Source organism: Macaca fascicularis, chromosome 7, assembly GCF_037993035.2.
Source record: "Macaca fascicularis isolate 582-1 chromosome 7, T2T-MFA8v1.1".
NCBI lineage: Eukaryota > Metazoa > Chordata > Mammalia > Primates > Cercopithecidae > Macaca > Macaca fascicularis.
This window is the reverse complement of record NC_088381.1, coordinates 171,892,839-171,913,465: the sequence shown is the minus strand read 5'-3', so window position 1 is coordinate 171,913,465 and position 20,627 is coordinate 171,892,839. Positions and strand designations below refer to the sequence as shown.

Genomic DNA, 20,627 nt, shown 5'->3' with positions numbered 1-20,627 from the left:
GGAGCCAGGCAGAGACCCTTGCCCAGGGGAGCTGATGACCTTGAGAGCCACAGGCAGTCACAAGTCTTTAGGTGGCATGAAGTGCTGTGAGAGAAATAGGATATTCTGGGGGTACGAGGCACATCTGAAAGGGGGCTGGGAGGGTCTCAGCATAGAGGTGCAGCCGAGCGTGGGCCTGAGGGAGAAGGGTGCTGCACGGCTGTCCAGGGTGGCTGAGGCGAGGAGCAGGGGTCGGGTCTGGCTGGCGCTCCGTATGTGTGGCTTCCTGTCCTGACGCGGCTCCGTTGCTTCCCAGCTGTATCCACGGATCAAACCCCGACAGCGAACGCTCGCCTGAACTTCCTTTTGGAGCACCGCATGGTCTTGCCAGCTACCAGGAGCCACTGAAGAGATTATTGTGCCGTTTTCCCAGGAAAGCTGAAGCTAGAAAATGGTCTTAATGGTGCTCACTTCAGCAGACAGCGTCCACAATGTGAATCCTACAGTTTCCAGGTGAGGCCCTTTCTCCAGTTTGCCCATAACTGGGAGAGGTACTTTCGCCTCCAAGGACTGAATTTTGCCAATTACTATAAATCCAAATAAATACCCGCTTTCAAAACACCCACCCCTCTTGCCATTAAGAAGGTCCCATAACCCCTGGTTGGTTGCCAGTGAAGACAGCTCTTACTGACTTGGCCCCGAGGCCATCACCCCCTCCAGCAGTGAACACTGTCCATGGCTGTGAGGCCTGCTCCCCTGCGACAGCCCTGCCTCCTGTCACTGAATCGGACACTCATCCTTTCTCACACTCCCCACACACGATCCTTCTTCCTCCCTTCATCACCAAAGGAGCCTCTGTATGGAAACGTGTCCAGTGTTGCTGCCCGACGTGTATGCCTCCCAGCAGCCACTCTGCCTGGCCGCCTTGGGGGTTCTGCTTCCTGTTCCAGTTCACCTAAAGGCTGATTGTGCAGGCCCAGCACTGTGGCTGGACTGCCACGCCACGGGCACCAGGACCCCTAAGACCAAGTGACAATCGGAAGAGCCTCAGCGTATACTCTTCTCCTGTGATTTTACAGCCTCTCATGCTGCTCAGTGTGGTTCTCAGCCCTGCAAGCTCAAATTCAGTTCTCTGAATGGAGTCAGGTGCTGGAGGCCGTGGCAGCGGAGGGTAGTCAGGGTTGGGGCTGGGGGTGGACTGGCGTGAGGGCAGACCAGGGCCAGGTAGACGGGGCTGTTTGGTGTCTGAAGGATGGCAGGTGCCTGGCATCAGGAGGGGCCGCCACCAAGGGGCAGCAGCTGGGGCAGAGGAGATGGGGTCAGGGGCCACCCCCCTCTGCTGATCTCCCTGCCTGGGCTGGCTGTGAGGACACCACCTTTGTCCCAGGCCCAGCCTCGAGGCGAGGAGGACGCTTCACTGCGGTGTGAATTGTACGTACAGGCTTTTTATATACCAAAAGTATTTTTTGACTAGACCATTCAAAGCTACCCGAACTATGTTGGAAATTTTTTTTCTCATTAAAATACAGGCCCTTAGGCTCTATTTTTCATGTATGAGTCTTGTGTGTAATTTATGTATAAATGTGTGTATCGAGTCACTGATGCAGCACTGTAGCCCATCACCCTGGAGCATTGACTGTACATAGTGTGGTGAAGAAAACTGAATGCCATTGTAGAGCAGCCCGGCCACAGGAGCGTGGCCACTGCCACCCAACGCTGCTGACGCTGTGTAAATGTGCACAATAAACCCGTCTCACCCCGGCGGCTGTGAGTCTTGTTTCTGGAGCCAGACTGCGCTGCGGCACGAGGGTTCAGGTGATCTGGACACAGGAAGGCGAGGCCTTGTCCGTATGTTCAAAATAGGTTTTAATCATAAGCTTTATATACAAATTGCTGTACAGTCATCTTAATAAAGTGAAATAGTGAGTGAAAAGTACAAAACACAAAGCCCCCACGTTCCCCTTAGTGAAGTATCAAAGGATCACTCACAGCCCAAAAGTCCAAAATTAGTGATAAGGTAAGTGGACAGTCTGTAAAACAGGCTAAGGCAAGTGCTGTAAACTGGCTATTAGAGGTGAGCAGGCTCTACTGCAGATCAGAAGCCTGAGTTCCTACTACCCAAACTGGTTCTGTGGAAGAGTTAAATGAAATGAATATCGATGGGCCAGAACCTTCTAGTAAACCTGGGAACTCATAAAAACAGTATATATTATGCTAAAAATAGTTTAGCAGTAGTGTAGCTCAGTCTCTCCCACCCCCAATTAAGTATTGACAATACACAAATTCTAAAACATGAAGCTGTTTAAAGCATTAATAAACTGTGAACATATTGCACTAGATAAGTGAACACTTCTGAGTTGCATTTCCCAGCACAAGCAGGATTAATCCCTGTGGTGCGCAAGGAGCAGGCTCTGCTGTTCCAAGCGACTCAGTCCTGGTGACCACACGTACTCCAAGCTCAGACCCACGTAGAGTTACTGGTCCCGAGATTCGTAGAGGAGCTTTGCAGCCTGCAGATCAGATAAGATCAACACAGTGAGACCTGCTTGGTCCTGTGCCTGGTGGAGCCAAGCCTGAGTGCATTTGAGGGGAGATGGCATGGGCACCCCAGCCGAGGGGGAACAGATTGTGGGAATGGGGGTCAAATGGCAGGACACAGCTTCCTCTGGGAAAGGCAAGCTTTTGCTCTAAGCCAAAGGGCCCAGCCTCCCTGGCCTGGGCTCAGGTACCTTGTGCATGGCCACTAGCCACGCCACCGCCTGCCTCCTGCCCACATTCGCGTCCTCCACCGCTGTCAGCTTCAGCTGGGTCACACCCTCCGTCCCCGGCACTGTATACTGCAGGAACATGCCTGTGGCCCGTGCGTTGCCTCCTGGAGGAGGGAGACGAGGTAAGACGGCCCAAAGGAGACCCTGAGTGCCCAGGTGGTCACCAGCCCCAAGGTGGTGGTGGCCAGGACACCTTCCTAACCTTGTGCTGGTCCCAAGAGTAGCCTGGCGGTGAGGACTGGTGCTCAGGAGCACCCAGGAAACACCATCTCAGGCCTCTGAAGGGAGACCCCAAGCTCACAGGGTAGGTGGGAGAGGGACGAAGACACTCAGCCGGGTGCCCCAGGCTGGGGACAAACCACCAGAGCCGCATCACCACAAGAGGCCTCGTTCTCCGCTAATTGAGGCGCTGCCGTGCCCTGGGGCCTGTGGGGGTTCCTGCCTTCAGAGAACCCCCAGACCAGACTGGCTCCTGCAGAGATGCCCACCTGCACCCAGGGCTGGGGGAAAAGGGGAGGCCACCTCGAGAGTGCCCTGGCCACCGACAGGCCAAGCAGATGGTCAGGGCCACAGCTGGCCTCACACCCAGGAGTCGGAGGCCTCAGCCTCTGAGGAGCAGCACAGAGGGGACTGTCAGTACAAAGGCCCAGTGCCAGGGAAATGCCACCCCAGCCTGGTCACGGGCCATCTCCCCAGACCTAGGGGACCCAGGCTCCCCGTCTTTGGGCAGCAGTGACCAGCTGATCCAGTGACAATGACTCAATTCCAGCACTTGCTCCAACAATGAACCGCTCAAGAGAGCGACTCCTCAGGCAGGGCTGGAGTTGAAAGAGACCCATGGGATGCAGCCTCCCATGAATTTAATGACTTGGGAGGGAAGCCCCATCGTGAGCAATCGCTGACCTCTCGGGAGACCCCTCCATCAGACACACATCCCCCATCAGCACCCAGGGCCGGCTCTTCTGCCGGTTGGTGGAGTGGGCGTCAAGGCTGCAGCTGCAAGCGCCGGAGGCCCCGGAACCACACTTTTCCTTTCTTCCCCTCCCCCCACCCCCGCCCCCGCGACACAGTTTTTGTTCTTGTTGCCCAGGCTGGAGTGCAGTGGCCCGATCTTGGCTCACCGCACCCTCCGCCTCCCGGGTTCAAGGGATTCTCCTGCCTCAGCCTCCTGAGTAGCTGGGACTACAGGCATGTGCCACCATGCCCAGCTTTTTTTTTTTTTTTCTCTTTTTTGTAGTTTTAGGAGAGACAGGGTTTCTCCATGTTGGTCAGGCTGGTCTCGAACTCCCGATCTCAGGTGCCCAACTCGGCCTCCCAAAGTGCTAGGCTTATAGGTGTGAACCACCATGCCTGGCTTTTTTTTTCTTTTTTTTTTTTGGCGTCTCTGTCACCCAGGCTGGAGTGCAGTGGTGGGATCTCGGCTCACTGCAATCTCCGCCTCCTGGGTTCAAGCGATTCTCCTGCCTCAGCCTCCCAAGTAGCTGAGACTACAGGCGCCTGCCACCATGCCTGGCTAATTTTTATATTTTTAGTAGAGACAGGGTTTCACCATGTTGGCCAGGATGGTCTCGAACTCCTGACCTCAGGTGATCCACCCGCCTCAGCCTCCCAAAGTGCTGGGGTTACAGGCCCCCACCATGCCGGGCCTCTGGAACCACATTTCATAAGCCCGGTTCTATGGTTAGGGCACACCCACCCAGCCCCTACACTGGGGAACCTTCCCTATCAGTGTAACGTCCTGCCTGGGCTCTAGAGCAGAGTGACCTGGCTCTGTCCACCGCCTGCGTTTGCTTGATAAGGCACCACTGGACCAGAGCCATGGCCGTCTGTCACCCTGTCTTCTGCAGCTGCCTCCACTTTACCACGGCACGTGGGGCTGGCAAAGGTTTACTATCTGGCCGTGAAAGAATGAGTGTGTGGCCTGCCCTACAGGGCCCAGGCTGGCAGGCGGCCCCCTGGCTGCCTTCAGGTCAGGGGACTGTTACTACTGTCCCCGCCCCCACTGGAAGACGGTGCTGGGGTCTGAAGGGCTCTACTGAGACTGCGCAGAGTGGGGCTCACTGCACCCCCCAAGCCATCACAAGGGGACACAGTGCCAGAAGCCCTGGGGAGGGTCAGCCCAGGAGAGCAGTCCCGGAGGCTCCATTGCCCCGGCCTCAGGAGCACTGGATGCCCCTAAGCACTGGCCTTCATCTGAGCCTCAGGCTCCCCAGGAGGAGGCAGGCAGAGAGGGGTGCTTGGGGTGACCCCCGCTTCTCCAGACCCTACCCTTCGCACCTGGGCGTCTATACCACGCAGCCTGCTCAAGGCAACCAGCTTGACACCATCCCGGCTCCAAACACGTCCCTGAGCTCAGGACAGAGGTGGCAAAACACTGGCCTGGGCATCTCACCTCATCATTCAGGAGGCTGACAGAAGTGCCAGGAGAGTTAGGGGTCCCAGGAGGCCACATTGAGCTGGGGAGTGCCAGGCCTCAGTGGGAAGGGCAAAGTTGGGAGAGGCTCCCGAAGGCAGGTGAGCCCCTGTGAGCACCCATGCCCCCTGGCCTCAGCCAGTTCAGGGCTGGCAGGTACTGACAGAGAGCTGTCAACTGCTGGGTAACCCTCCCCCCGAGACAGAACTGAGAAAGTACATCTGCTGCGGTATCTTCATTTATGCTTTAGAAACCCACGTACCAGACCCAACATCTCTCTTAAGTCAACCAAAAGAAGTGAATCCAGGTTTCACAAAGAACCCTGGCACGGACCACCCCGTGGACAGAAGCCAGGTGGCGAGGGGAGGAACCGGCCCGCCGCATGCAGGGAGCCCCGGCGAGGAGGAAGAGGCTGACCTTCAGAGGCAGGCTGGCTCCCCAGGAGGCTGGTGTAAGCGTGAATGTCTTTTTCTATGGCAAGAAGGTGGGCAGGCAGTGGCGAGAAGGAGCACCCAAGAGCCGGTGAGAGAACGGAAAGAAAGCAACATGGGTTACGGCACGCGCATCTGTCAGCACAGTTTGCAGATAACAGGATGCGAGCTCCCCGTCAGCGGAGTTTAGTGGAGAGGCCCAGGCTGGGCCAAAGCTCACCAGGAAACGCACCAGGGGTTTGGTCTGCACAGACGCCTGCAGGAGGAGGGCTGAAGTGCTGGCTCCCGATGAGCCACCACTCAGACCTTTCTGGGGATCTCAGTTATTGCATTTGGGGCTTTATCCTTGGTTTGAGTCCAACAATAAACGGAATGATACATTACAGCATTTAGAGCAGAGGAAATCATTACGACATGCTGAGGCAAATTTCCCTTTGTTGTCTTACGGTTTAAGTCTCCACTCACCTGGCGAGTTCTAAAGCCACTGAGTAAATACACGCCCCCCAAAGAGGAAAGGCAGGCTGTCCTGGAGACCCAGCAGACCCCGTTCCTCAGGGTGGCTGCCTGATCCCAAAAGTGGACGCTCCTCTTGTCACCCATGCATGGCACCAAACCCTCCTGGCTTAGGAAAGGACGTGCTGGCATTTACCTCCAGGAGGGAAGCCTTCTGTGAGGAGCTGCACGGTGGAAATGTGCACAATTTCGATTTCATAGTGGCTGTCTCCATCCAGAAACAAGTATCTACATCAAATAAAAGTGTCCAAATCGGGTCACTCTCAGACTCAGTGCCACCGAGGCTCCCGGTCTGTGACAATGCTGCCCCGTGCCAAGCAGGATCTGGCTCTTACCTCTGGTTATTGGAAAGACGACAAATCATAGTTTCGGGTTTCTCTGAGTTTCCAAACGTGACGAGGAAGGTGGCTCCTTGGGAACACAAAAGCAAATGTGAGAACAGGGTCTGCTTCTTTTCCACCTAACCCTTCCCACGAGTACCAGCAGGAGACGCACACACAGAGGACATAGTGAAAACATCAAGAAACAAACCACAGCTTTGTTCTAAGGACCTCTTCAGCTGAGCAAAAAGGCAGTCATGGATCAAGGGTTTAAGAGGTAAACGAAAAGGTCTGCTCTAAACAGGTTCTGCTTGCTTACAAAGCTCCTAGAAATTTTTTTACATCCTTCAAAGGATGCAGGGAATCCATCACCAAGGTCCAGATCAAAGAACAATAAACCCCTCTGCTCGCAGGTCCTAAGAGCTGGCAGGACCAAGACAGCAGAAAGGAAGCACGACAAAGCCCACTGTCCAGCCAGGCACCATGCCCGTTTCACACAGGGCGGAGCTGTGGGCGGGAAGGCAGGTGGTCCCAGACCCCATGGCGGGCAAGCTGGGGACAGGAGGCTGGGACGGAGTGGCCAGAGGTGGGCGGGCAGTGGGGAGAAGGCGCTGCTCAGAGATTCCGGGGAGGCACAACATAAGCCCCCGGAGAACGCCCTTCTCCCACACCAGGTCCCCAGAGATGGCTCAAAACCGGGTCTGCATCGTGCTACCAGGCAAAGGTCTACGGACCCTCATCGAGGAGCCACGGTGGTCGCAAAGGCCCGAGCGCCGGCGCCGGGTTCCACCTGGGGGAGGTGCTGCCTGGGCCCAGGGCCTCCCCTCCCACCTGATGGACGTGCCCAGCGGAGTCAGCACCCACATTTTAGACGACATTCCGCCTCTGAAGAGAAGGGAAGGCTCTATAACTGCTTCTAAACGAATCCAGAAGAAAACAGGGAGGGAGGGAAGGCGAGAGAACGTCAAAGAGAAGCAGAACGCCCTGTGCACAGCCCACAGCATCGCCACAGACACGAGGAGCCGGCTGGCGGCGCGCGCAGGACTGCAGGACCCGCGTCCTTACCGCTCAGGAGCACTTTGAGCTGCTTGTCGTAGAACTCCGCCTCCTTGTGGGACACCAGGGCGCACTCCGCGCACTGCCGCACGGGGTCCACAAAGCACATGCGCCGCAGCGGCACCTTCTGGCTGCAGCACCTGTCGCAGAAGCACTTCCCGCAGCGGCGACAGTGGTGCTGGGCAGATGCGGGAGGATTGGCAGTGAGGAGGGGCAGGGGACAAGCGGCCCCGGGTGTGGACCCTGCTGGCCTGGCACTGCCCGGGCCGCGCCTAAACGCGAGGCCCCCCTGCTGGCCGCTGCACACGCGCACCTCCTGACGCCAGCCCCTGGGCTCCCCACCACACAGCAGGGCTTCGCCTCACCTGGGAAATGAGGCCCTTTTTTCAAAATTGTGGATCAAAATGGCTGTTTTTCAGCTCTTTCTTTCAACTACCCAAGTCCCACTGCTTAGGACGCCCTCGGGCCTCGGGGCGCCATGAGCTGGGCACACATTAGGGGCAACACACTTAGCGAGGGCAAAGCAGGACAGGGCAGGGTAAGAGGTAGGTGCACAGGCCTCGCAAGCTGCATCCCCACCCCATGGCATCCAGCAGAATCAGCCCAGTCACTTTCCACGGAAACAGGGCACGGCTGACACTCAAAACGAGCCATAATGGCTGGGTGCGGTGGCTCACCCCTATAATCCCAGCACTTTGGGAGGCTGAGGTGGGAGGATCATCTGAGGTCAGGAGTTCGAGACCAGCCTAGCCGACATGGTGAAACTCCATCTCTACTAAAAATACAAAAATTAGCCGGGCATGGTGGTAGGTGCCTGTAATCCCAGCTACTCAGGAGGCTGAGGCAGGAGAATCCCTCGAACCCGAGAGGCAGAGGTTGCAGTGAGCCGAGATGGAGCCACTGCACTCCAGCCTGGGCAATAAGAGCAAAACTCCGCCTCAGAAAAAAAAAAAAAAAAAAAAAAAAACAAGCCACAAGATGACATCCGTCCCCTGCCAGAAGGGGCAGCTGTCCTGTTAGGGCCCCTCCCCTCTTCCCACCACCCCCACTCAGCAGCCTCAGCTCACCTTTCTGGTGAGAAAGTCAAACTTGGCGTCACACTGCATACATCTCCGACACTAGGAAAGAGACGACAAAGCGTTAAAACCCAGCTTAGTCACTCACCATGTCGCTGGGGCAGGACCCCGGGCTGCTGAGAAAGCTGGGCCCTGCTACCTCCCCCCACACCCAAGCGGCCTGAGGCAGGCAGGCTTGTGACGCAGGATGGTGGACTGGTCGCCTGTGCCCAGGCTCCAGAGCCAATGCAGTGGGGTGCAGGCTGCTCCGAGGCCTGCACCCAGCGTACCCATGGGGTCTGGGCCTGAGGTGGGCTTGGGGTTTGACTGTCTTGCAGCAGAACGTGCATCCCGGCATTTCAGGTCCCTCCACACTGGACCCAACAGCAGATCACCTTAGCAACACCTTTTTGGCCCTGGTCCTGTTACTGGAACCAAAGAGCAACGCTGTGAAGAGACTAGGAAACCCACAGCAGGAGCCAACCTAAACCCCTAAACCAGGGAAGGCTGTGCTAGCACCCACTTCACAAACGAGGCGGGCATGGGGACCTGCTGATTCTGGGGCTGGGCACCAGCCGGCAAAAGTCCAGGTATCTGAGACATAAAGCTTATTATTCTGGTTCTTTACTTGGAGTCCTGGCGTGCGTGCCCTGACCCCCGCCTGTGAAGGAACCCCTGGAAGCAGCTGAAGCACACACAGGCTGGTGTGTGTCATGGGGACGCATGTCAGACCTGGGGACGCCCTGAAGATGCTTCCTCACCTGGAGGACCCAGGCGCAGAGAAGCTCCGAGACGCACAAGCCAGGGTGGACTTTCTTGGCAAACACAGTTCTATGCACACAGAATGTACAAACGCAGACAGAAACAGGAAGGTGACTGGGCTCAGGGCCCACCAGGAATTCTGACCACACAAGACCTGGGAACTGGGCAGGTGGCCATGGGGCTCACTTTCCCCAAGGGGTCACAGCAGGCCTGAAGCCCCATGGCAAGGTGGTGCTGTCCTGGCACTGGGGATGCCCTCTGGGAAGACGTCCTCCTCTGCCTCACCACAGCAGCCAGGAGGCAACCATCCTGAGGGCGGGGCTATTTCTGCTGAGTTGGAATCACATCTGAAGTTTCTTCAGCTGCCTCACTAGAGCCTCAGAATTACCCTTGAAATTATCTAAGGGGCTGGGCACGGTGGCTCATGTCTGTAATCCCAGCACCTTGAGAGGATGAGGTGGGCGGATCACCTGAGCCCAGGAGACCAGCCTGGGCAACATGGTGAGACCCCATCACTACCAAAAGAAAAAAACAAAATTACTGGTGTGGTGGTGCACACCTGCAGTCCCAGCCACTTGGGAGGCTGAGGTGGGAGGATCACTTGAGCCCAGGAGGCAGAGGTTGCAGTGAGCTGTAATCACGCCACTGAACTCCAGCCTGGGTTATAGAATGAGAGCCTGTTCCAGGAAAAAAAAAAAAAAAAAAAATTGTCTAACGGCTGTTCAGGGGGCCTCATTTCATGTTTAACACCCAGAGTCCCAGAGTGATGGCCGGGTGCCACTGAAATCCAGGGGACCACAGACCCTGTGGCCATCTGCTGGGCGTTGTTAGGTCACTGTGGCCATAAGGAAATAAAGAAGTATATTCTCTTTACGAAGCTGTGGCAGCCACACCAAGAGCGGCTGTGCCCAGGAGGGAGAGAGGAGGCGCGGTGGCCCGGCCCAGCTGTGTGGTGCCTGGTGCACACCGGCAGGGCTTGGTCAAGGCTAGAGGAGAAGGTGCCTTCTTCATGAATTGTTTCAAACAAACGCACACCGCCTGGGCCTATGGGCCGCGGGGTGGCCAGAGCCTTTCATATGTGGGGAACAGGTTAAGTATGACGCCTCAACACAGGAGAGCAGGGCAACCCGGAAGATGCCAGATGGCAAAGAAGCCCACTGTGAAAAGAGCCCTCTGCAGCCTGCGCACCTCAGATGCTTGGTCGGTCTAAGAGTGAAGGTGGAATTGAAATCAATCACTTAGAAATAAAACAGATTTAAGATGCTCCCTGAATTTCCACTGCTTCACTTGACTAGACAAAAAAATTGTCACCAAAGCGCAGGGTACGTTTACCAAGCACCCAGAGACACACATGTGGTGGTCTATGCTGAAGCCCCCAGCTGACGCTGCGCTCTGAGCCCCTGCCAGGAGGCCCTCACTGAAGAGGCCACAAGCCCGAGGCCACGCCCCACTGTGGGCAGCCATGGCCACCCGGCCAACTCCTTAGAAGAACCAGCCAGGCCTCAAGCTCCCGTGAGGGCTGCAGAGACCTCAGGACTGGCCACAGCCCAGCTTCTTGCAGCAGCCCCAGATGGAGCACGGCCCAGTGAGGTGCCTGCTTTTGAGGGGCCCAGGTCCCAGCTGTGCCTGCCGTCTCCACTTAGAACAGCAAGCCGGATGCATTTACCACTTGCAGGGGGTTCCTAGCTCGAACCTCCTCATGACCACGGGACGAAGTCACCGTGAACACGCTCACCCTCGGCACCAAAGGCACGGAACTCCCAAACCTCAGCTGGGAAGGCTCCCTCCTGGCCTGGCTGCCTCCTGCTCACTCCAGATGGCAGGGGGGCCCTGACACCGGCATGAGCGCAGCATGAGGATGCCGCCATCACCGCCGGCTCCCCCGCTCTAACAGCAGGGACTCCAATCCAAGGGGAAGACATTCAGACCTGCTCTGAAGGAAATCTGTGCCACCGTGCATTCTTTTTTCTTTTTTTTTTTTTTTTGAGACGGAGTCTTGCTCAGTCGCCCAGGCTGGAGTGCGGTGGCGAGATCGGCTCACTGCAAGCTCTGCCTCCCGGGTTCACGCCATTCTCCTGTCTCAGCCTCCCGAGTAGCTGGGACTACAGGCGCCGCCACTATGCCCAGCTAATTTTTTTGTGTTTTTAGTAGAGACAGGGTTTCACCGGGTTAGCCAGGATGGTCTCCATCTCCTGACCTCGTGATCCGCCCGTCTCGGCCTCCCAAAGTGCTGGGATTACAGGCGTGAGCCACCGCGCCCGGCCACCATGCATTCTTTTAACAGAGTAAAGGACACTTTTGCCATGAAAATGGTGGTCCGCGGATTCGGTGAGCCGGTACAGCCTTTTTCAAAGCTGGGCCTCGGTGCTGCCCACCCACTCCCCAACAGGCCCTTCAGCAGCACATGGGGGCTGTGGGACCCAGGACGCCTCGCCTCCCTCAGCTTCATGAGAACAAGACCCTCGTGCTCTGGGGCCCTTGGTAAGGATGAAACAAGAAGGTCCCAGCGAGGCTGCCGCCTGGTGTGACAAGCACACCCCACTTTGGTCCTCGCTGTCAGAGACCTAGGTGGCGGGTGGTGAACTAGAAACAGGTGTGGGTTAAATGAACCAGCGACCGAATGGTGTGACTCAAAGGGGTCCTCTTGGGAGAGGTGGAGGGTCTTTTTGCTTCTGATGATTAAGGACTCGGATGAATATTGACCAAGAATCATCCACGTTCAAAGCACAATAATACTCAAAAGAGATGTAAGAGAAGACCTTCGCTCCATGAAGTCCCCTTTTCCCTTCCGGGGGAAGGAGGGGCCCCTAAACGAGACCAGGAATTACCTGGCGAGCAGAAACTGAGGGCCTGAAGTCTCAAAAAGGAGGCAGACTGGAGGTGGCCACAGCATTACCAAGCCACACACGAGTTCAAACGTCTTATCTAATGTGAGAGCCGCCCCAGAGCTCCATCAAGGACAGATGGGCTGTGCTGGCACCGACAAGCAGCTGACAGGGCTCGGCCCCTCGGTAGGAAAGCTGCTCCCACACGCATGGCACTGTTCCAGCCCCAACTCTGGGCCGGCAAACACGGCTGCGGCTGATTCCACAACAAGGCAGGCAAGGCCTGTGGGGTCACCAGGGCCGAGCACCTTCTGAAACACAGGCCCCTGGGTCTGAGCCGCGGTGGGGACCTGGTGGCCGCCCAATCCTCCAGCGCCTCTGACATGGCTGCACAGCCTCCCTGGGGTCTGGGGGCCCAGCCATGGATCCTCCACCACCCTGCCCTGATCCTCTCCCTCACAGGCGTGGGGACTCTCCCCTGCCCTGCACCCCTCCTCTGGGAAGTCCAGCCCCTTCTCTGAGCCCCAGAAGATGTCAGTGCGGAAGAGTTGCTCCGATGTGGTGCCGTCACAGCCGCCACCCTCACCGTGTCCCTGCCACCCTGCGCTCTGCAAAGGTAGGGCCTCCCTCCAGCCTGCGGGACCCACACACGCAGCACAAGAAGCCTGCAGCCCCTCCACAGGGGGCTCAGAGACAGTCCACATCGGGTGCCAAGTGCCCACTGTGCTTAGTTGGCAAAACAGAGTCTGGTGGTCCTGGGACTCTGCAGATGCTTCTGGAAGGAGTCCTCTGGGGTCCACAGCCACATGTGTGGGAGCCTCACTGGGGGAGGACAGAGGTCCCGGTTGTGGCGCACATCAGGGGCCCTTCAGACGCCATTCTGCAGCAAGGACTGGCCCCTCGTGACCCACACGAGGGCCTCATCCCTGCCGAGTTCCATGTCGCCACTGCCCCAACTCAGGCAGGTCCTGAGCTTTATGAGATCCCACGACCAGCCTTTTTCTGTTTCCCTTTGCTTTTAAGCTGCTTCCTGGACTTGGAAACCAGGTCTGGCCCGCCCCAGCCTTCTGGAAGCATCTACAAAGTCCAGCTCGCAGCTCTGCCAGGGGCTCCCTGCCCACAGGCTGTGGGCATGGTCTGACTGTTCCCCGCCCTCACTGTGCTGCGGCCCAGCCCTGCCATTGCCCTCGAATGGGCCTGTTGGTTCCGGAACGCTCTGCCCGCTGTGCGGTGGCACAGTCCCTGCCTCTGTGTGGTGGTCCCTTCCCTGACCCCAGACGTCCACTAGCCACAGAATCCACTAGAATCTGCTAGAGAAAGCTTCACGGGGGTTTTAACTCTGAGCTTAAGCAAACACAAAGCCACGTTATCACCAGGTTCCAGTGAGAATAACTGTTGACGGTCTCTCCGTGGTGACCCTGGCCCACAGTGCCCAACAGGAGGGGGTGTCCTCTCAATATTCTCAGCAAATGGTGCTGACGGAGGACTGCTTTTCACATTTACTGTGTAGTCTGTGTTTGGGCAAGTTGAAAGGCCAATTTCTAAATGTAAGACCACACTGCTGGAGCAGTGGCTCACGCCTGTAATCCCAGCACTTTGGGAGGCTGAGGCAGGAGGATCACTTGAGCCCAGGAGTTTAAGACTAGCCTGGGCAACACAGCGAGACCCTGTCTCTAGGAACATTTTTTTTTAAAATGAGCCAGGCGTGGTGCTGCACACCTGTAGTCCCAGCTACTTGGGAGGCAGAGCTGGGAGGATGGCTTCAGCCCAGGAGGTCAAGGCTGCAGTGAGCCATGTTCATATCACTGCACTCCAGCCTGGGAAGCAGAGTGAGACCCTGTCTCAAAAAAAAAAAAAAAAAGAGAGACAGACCACACCTAGGATGTGCTCCCTTAAAAATATAAGTGATCCAGAAGTTTATTACTCTAAATAACCAATGAGCTTAGATGTAGAAATTTTTAAATAAGGTAATTTCCTATTGATTATATTAGTGAAAGAAATTTTAAGAATTATCAGTAGAGCAATTTAATATGAAATAAAGCAGTGGATGAAGACATAAGGTAAAACTACTGCCAAATGCCTACCCCGTCATAAGCACGCTCCACAAAGGAAGCACAGGCACAGCAAGCCGGGCACCAGACCAGGCTCCCACCAGCGCCTCCTTTAATTGGACCCAGCAGCTCTGATGTTCAGTGAAACAGCTATTTTAGGAGCTAGGGAGAATACACCAAAGCCCAGAAATCAAGCGTGATTCATCCGTTTCCACCGTAGGTGGCCGGCGGTGTCTGGAATGCCAGCCTCTCAGTCTGTGTCACATCCCAGGTACACATGTGTCACCACCAGGGTGGGCTGGGGCAGACTTTCAAACCAGCACATTCGCCGGGGAAACCAAAACCTCCAAGAACAACCCAATAAAGCAGGCCTCAAGACGTTTAGTGAGGAAAATGAATCAATAAAGAATAAAGGTGTTTAGTGAGGGCCACGAGGCCAGAGGTGCAGCCTGTGACAAACACACAGAGACAAAGAGGGAGAGTGAGGCAGGGTCAGCTCGGGCAGTGACCCTAATAACACCCATCTGCTGCCCGACCCTCTTGCCCAAGCCAACCAGAAAAGCCCGCTAAGGACAGACACTGCCCCCCGGGATGGACGGCGGGGCCCAAGTGCTCTCCAGGAGCCCTCTGTGCCCTGTGCAGTGGCATCACAGAGGCAGCCTCCACCCAGGCCTCTCTGGGGCGGGCACTCACTTCCACAGGAGGCCTCCACGGCCACCTTGCAGGGCCCAGCGCAGGCTGGGTGGGTAGCTGAATGGACACAGAAGGAGCTATCTCAAGGGAAGTGGGGCTAAGAGGGAGTGAGGACCAGGGCAGGCGCATGTAGACGGCTCCCAGTGAAATTTCGGAACACACTTCCCCTGGCTACCTACAGGAGTCAGAGCCCTCGGCGCTTGTCCACTCCTTGCTAGTCCAGTAAACCAACAACTGACTCACACCCACCCTGCCAGATGACATGCTCAGAGGTGGTCAAGGCAGATGCCATAAACTAAGCTTCCCAGTGGGTAAGCAAGCAATGAAAGAAGAAACCAGGCCAGGCGTGGTGGCCACACCTGTAATCCCGGCACTTCGGGAGGCCGAGGTGGGAGGACTGCTTGAGCTCAGGAGTTTCAGACCAGCCTGAGCAACATAGCATGACCCTGTCTCTACAAAATAAAACTTAAAAGTTAGCTGGGTGTGGTGGCGGGTGCCTATGGTTCCAGCTACTCAGGAGGCTGAGGCAGGAGAATCGCTTGAACCCGGGAGGCGATGGTTGAAGTGAGCCGAGATCACGCCATTGCACTCCAGCCTGGGCGACGGTGAGACTCCGTCTCAAACAAAACAAAAAAGAGAAATCATGAAACCCATCGTTCCTCCACGGTGGGAGCAGACACCAGCACAGAGCTCCTCAGAGACCTGCAGGTCGAGACCTGCTCCCCCACTCTAATGCAACAGCAACAGCCCCTCGAGGGTCACAGGGCAGCTCCTCAGAACCAGCACCCGGCCCACCTGCCAAGAGTGGGGTTTGACAGCACGCAAGAAACCAAAAGCGCCTCCACCCTCAATGTCAATATCATCTGTAAGCATAGTTTAGGGAGTTTAAATGGATGTTCAAAAAAAGTTACCATAAAATGAACCAAATTTCAGGACATATGCCTGCCCTCCCTTTGAGGCTGGGGTGACAAAGGACAGTCAGGCCCCATCACGCACTGAGCTCCCACACTACAGTGAGAAGTGTCACCCACTGGCTGGTGGGGCTCCCACAGTCAACTAATTCTCAGCCCCCCAAGAACTCGTCAATCAGAAAACAACTTAAATACATGTATCAATGCACCTTTAGTGAAAGACAATCATGTTTACATGGTAGAGCGTAACTCCTACAAACAGAAAAGGAGCCCATGTCAAAGATTTAACTCATTAGTTAATGAGAGAACCAATAAGATTAAAAACCCAGTTCCAAGGAGGACCCAAAGAGCAGACATGGATACAGGCCATGAGGAAGGAAGACAGGAGTTGTAAACTGGCTCGTCTCACAGGGACCCTGCGGTGGGGTGAGAGAGGATGTCAACTTCACCTCTGAGGGACAAAATCTACTTGCATCTCAGGGACTAGAAACATGTGCGTTACTATCAGTTTTCTAGAATTTCAAGCTGTCAGACAGTTTGAAGATGGTGACAGGTGCAGACACGGTGATCACATCCCGGGAGGGCTACGCTAAAGGCGGCCTGGCCTCCCACAGGATGCCCGGGAATCCTTTTTCGTGGCTTCAAAGCCTCAGTTTTACCTAACATCAGTAAAAGCTCTCCAGCCTGGGTGACACAGCAACATCCTGTCTCAAACAAGAAAAAGATCTTAGCCAGCCACAGGGACCCTTGAGAAGCTCGCCGGTGTCCCTGGCAGTATCTCACGAGGCTGCTGGTTCCCAAACACCTGAGGAGGCTCTGGCAGCCCCTGGCACCTCACAAGGGTGAGCCTTACCCAAGCGCTGAGATCCTGGAAAGCAATTGTGAAACCCCCCACCCTGCAGTGTGCTGGGAGAGCCTTCTGCCGAGAACCACCCTCCCCATACGAGCCAGAGATCACAAATGTCCCCATGTCCCCCTTGTTTACCTACAACAAGGCCCTCTAAATTCCCTTTCTCTGCCCCAGGAAACACTGGCCAGAAATTCTCCTCATGATCAACTGGAACACAATTCCCTTATCTGGACCTTTTTTTTTTTTTTTTTTTTGAGACAGTGTCTTGCTGTGTCGCCCAGGCTGAAGTGCAGTGGCACTATCTTGGCTCACTGCAACCGCCTCTTCCCGGTTCAAGTGATTCTCCTGCTTCAGCCTCCCGAGTAGCTGGGATACAGGCACACACCACCACACCGGACTACTTTTTGTATTTTTATTTTTATTTATTTATTTTTTTTGAGACAGTCTCGCTTGGTCACCCAGGCTGGAGTGCAGCGGCACAATCTCAGCTTACTGCAACCTCTTTCCTGGGTTCAAGTGATTCTCCTGCTTCAGCCTCCCGAGTAGCTGGAATTATAGGCACACACCATCACGCCCACCTAATTTTTATATTCTGGCCTCAGCTCTCTGATCTGCTGGAGGTCCTGACCCTCCACTGGCCCATCCCACCTCCCCAGCTTGATTCTTTCTAGCCTTGGCCACTCCTTCCTGCAAAAGAAAAGCCCTGTCCGGCCTGGCCTGTGAGACCCTCACAGAACTCAGGGTCCCCTGTTCTCCCTGCTGCACAGCCCCAGAGGCCTCTAGCAACAGTCCTCACTTCAGATCTCTCCTCATCCGAGTCCAGGCTCGTGATCAGACACGCACATGCTCTCTCCTCCCTGGTTCTGAATCTAGAGTATCCATCAAGGTGTCGACCTGCCAGCATGGAGCTGCGGTCACTGCTTCTGCCAGCGCCACGGATGGGAGGTGGGAGGGGTGCACAGCGGCAACGATTTTAAGGATAAAACTCAGGATCTTAGCTGCTTATGACAAGCCCAGATGGCTGCACGCCTGGACCGCCCACCCCCAAGCCCACTGCCTTGCGTCAGTGTCGGATATTTGATGGCAGAGTCAGACAAGCCCCAGAGATCATCTGAGGCTTCCTTCACACCCCCAAAGCACCTCTATCCAAACTGGTGTCGCACGAAGCTTTACACACCGCCTCTGCCTCCCCTGCCCCACAGGTTCTTGAGGAGGCACAGACTGGAGAAACGATTCTCAACTGGTTCTGCATCAGAGCTCCTTGAGAATCTGAGAGCTGCAGGCCACCTCTCTGAGAAAGGCACACATTCCCCAGGGGGGTTTGCAGCATTTTAAACGGATAACCCTCATGGGCCCAAACTGATAAACCAGCCCAGGTCAGGCACCTGGTATTCCGGAGCTGAGCAATGGGCTGGACTCAGACTCCCCTGGCTAAGGACAGAGCCGGAATGAAAATGGATCAACACGTTTACAGATATGACGATGATGCCAATTGGCACACGGCCACCAAGCCAAGGACAATGTTACCCACCTGCCAAGTTCTACCAAATTCTCCTCTCCCCGTGACGAACCACCACAAATAAACCTATTTCCCACAACGAGTTATCTGCACATTTGAGTCACCTCCTGACAATCACCTTAGCAGCCCCAAGCACACAGCCAGCACAGCGTGGCTCAGTGTCCCCTTCAGCACCGCCACATGCCTGCCAGGCGACTGTTACAGTAGTGTCCCCTCGAGCTATTGCAACTAAAGCTGGACTTTATTCCAAATCTTCCAGCCCTCACTGCCCCGTTCTAAGTTCCTCCAGAACACTGTCTTTGGTCACTTCTGGCCTGTAAGACCATGCTCCAATAAAATTCACAACACAAAACTCAAAGACAAAGTCCATCTTCACTAGAATGGTTTCTCTGTCCCCCAAGCCCGCCCAATGCTAGGACCTTTTTCAGCTGCTCAGATCCCAATTAATCATCCAAACATGGTGGGGGGCAATGGAGAGGCATCCTGCCACCACGTCAACATGGGAAGGAATCTTCTTTTCCACGAGGGGTACCACCTTGACTTAAGTGTTTCAACTCCACTCGGTCGGAAGTCACCGCGGGACTTCCACAGTGCCTCAGCAGAGGTCACAAAGAAAGGTGGGGGAAAATGCTAAACAATTCAGCTGATACCAAAAGGGCTCTGGAAGAGAGAATGAAGGAGGGGAACACAGTGGTCAACTAAAAAACAGAACTGTACGATCAGTGCATGTGTACAGTAGGGAGAAAGAAATTGTGCTTTGCTGGAAACTTCTGCCTCGTCTGGGCCACACTTTCTCACGTGCTCCATATGGTTCATACAGATGTGGAGTATTTCTGTGCTATTAAGAGTTCATTACACCATAAATACATACAATTTTCACTTGTCAACTTAAAAGTAAAATTTTAAAAAGATGTCATAGGCGGATGATTAGGGGGAAAGTGTCTAAAAAGACTCCTTAGGGTGGCGATACTGGGGAGAGAGGTAAGCAGCACTGGTCTCAACTCTTCAGGACACGCTTGCATACACTGTAGATGCTGAGACACTTCCTGTCCCCGAGGCTCTGTGGCCGCCCACCCCCCCACCAGGCCTCCGACCAAGCTTCAATGAACGCAGTCAATTAGTGCTACTTTGACTTCTTGAACCTAGTTCCAACGTCTGCTTAGTTCTCTCACTGAGGGAATTAAACGAATCTGTAACATGTGTTAAGCATGAAAGTCATATTACAAAAATTATCTTTCTCTCCCAATTTTTTTTATCGTGGTTAAAATCCACAGAACAGAAACTGGACACACCTGTTAGCGCACAGGCAGTGGGATTAAATGCACTCAGGGCCTTCCTAGCTGGCCAATGGGCTGGTGTGAGGCAAAGGCACCTCCGATCAGGTCACAGGGAACCCCGCGGGAGGCCCAGGGGACCGCCTGGCTCAGGGACCCCCCACCCCCGCTCCAATTGCTGCAGGAGTGGCCTGGGCAACTCCTGCCGTGTCTAGGCCTAAGGGAAACGCGTGCAGATCTGCGGTCTCCTTCAAACTGTCCAGTGGGCGACTGCGATCTCGCTTCCGAGGTGGAGGGTGGTGTAGACGAAAGGGAAGTGGGGGCAGCCAGGCCCGCAGAGTGGGTCCTGGCCCTCCTCCCGGCCCGGCTTCTGAGCAGGAGATGGCTTCGGAACCCGCCGCCCGCCCGAGGCACCGACGCCTCCCCCGATTCCCGGGCGGGACCCCTGCGGGGCCCCCGGCTCCAGCGCTTCGGCGGACAGCACGCACCCTCCCTGCCGAGCCTGCGAGGAACACGCGCCGCCTTCCACTTTCTCGGGAGCGAGCCCCGACTCTCCGGACGCAGTCCACACGCGCCAGCCCAGCACGAACCGGCCTCGGGCAGGGCCGCACCCACGCCCGGGGCCAGCCCGCGCCCCGCACCCCGCCTCCCGGCGCCCGCCCTGGGCAGGTGCAGGGCCTCCTGCCCTCCCGGGACCCCCGCACCTGGACCCCGCACCTGGACCCCGCGCGCCTCCCGCCCTCCCCGCGGACGCAGGAGCCTGAGGCGGCGGCCCGGGGACGCGGCCAACCTGGGGGAGAGTGGGGCGGGGGCCGGCTGGGGAAGGGGCCGCCCGGAGGCGGAGGGGGCGCCGCAGGAGCCCGGAAGCCCGCTGGCTGGGCCGGGGCGGCGGGGCGGGTCGGAGGCGCGGGCCAGGGCGACGACCACCCACCTCCTTGTCCGGGACCCACTGCGGCTCCTCCAGGCCGAACGGGCTTCCGAAGGCGCGGTGCTCGGGCACCATGCGCAGGCCGCTAGGGGAGCGCACCAGCTTCTTGGCGTCGCGGCGCGCGGACACCTCGGAGGACATGACGCCGCCTCAGTCTCTCGGCCCGCGGCCCCGCACCCGGCCCCTAGCCCAGCCCGGGGCACCGCCCGCCCCGCCCCGGTCCGCGCGCGGCTGACAGCACCGGCGTCCAATCGCCAAGCCCGCCACGGAACGCGGACT

At 56.4% G+C, this 20,627-nt stretch overlaps 2 protein-coding genes across 9 annotated transcripts in view; one reads left to right on the top strand and one right to left on the bottom strand.

Annotated features, from left to right (window-relative positions):
- Positions 1–1,739, top strand: part of PPP1R13B (protein phosphatase 1 regulatory subunit 13B) — a 122,892-nt gene extending 121,153 nt beyond the window's left edge. For all 4 annotated transcript variants that reach the window (XM_065547519.2, XM_073998313.1, XM_005562324.4 and 1 more), the window contains one exon: positions 296–1,739. In XM_065547519.2, the coding sequence (XP_065403591.1) occupies positions 296–337 (42 nt within the window). In that variant the 3' untranslated portion in view covers positions 338–1,739. The remainder of the gene's footprint in view (positions 1–295) is intronic.
- An 89-nt stretch (positions 1,740–1,828) lies between these two features.
- Positions 1,829–20,508, bottom strand: ZFYVE21 (zinc finger FYVE-type containing 21). 5 transcript variants are annotated; one of them, XM_073998371.1, is made up of 8 exons: positions 20,352–20,508; positions 8,548–8,598; positions 7,490–7,845; positions 6,440–6,515; positions 6,241–6,332; positions 5,578–5,631; positions 2,709–2,851; positions 1,829–2,489 (listed from the first exon to the last, which is right to left on the bottom strand). In XM_073998371.1, exons 3-8 carry the CDS (start codon positions 7,587–7,589, stop codon positions 2,454–2,456), a joined length of 501 nt encoding a protein of 166 aa, XP_073854472.1. In that variant the 5' UTR covers positions 7,590–7,845; positions 8,548–8,598; positions 20,352–20,508; the 3' UTR covers positions 1,829–2,453. The 5 variants fall into 5 exon arrangements, with proteins under 5 accessions (XP_073854472.1, XP_065403609.1, XP_073854473.1 ...); XM_065547537.1 differs by having other exon boundaries at positions 7,490–7,658; XM_073998372.1 differs by lacking the exon at positions 5,578–5,631.
- Positions 20,509–20,627: the final 119 nt, after the last annotated feature.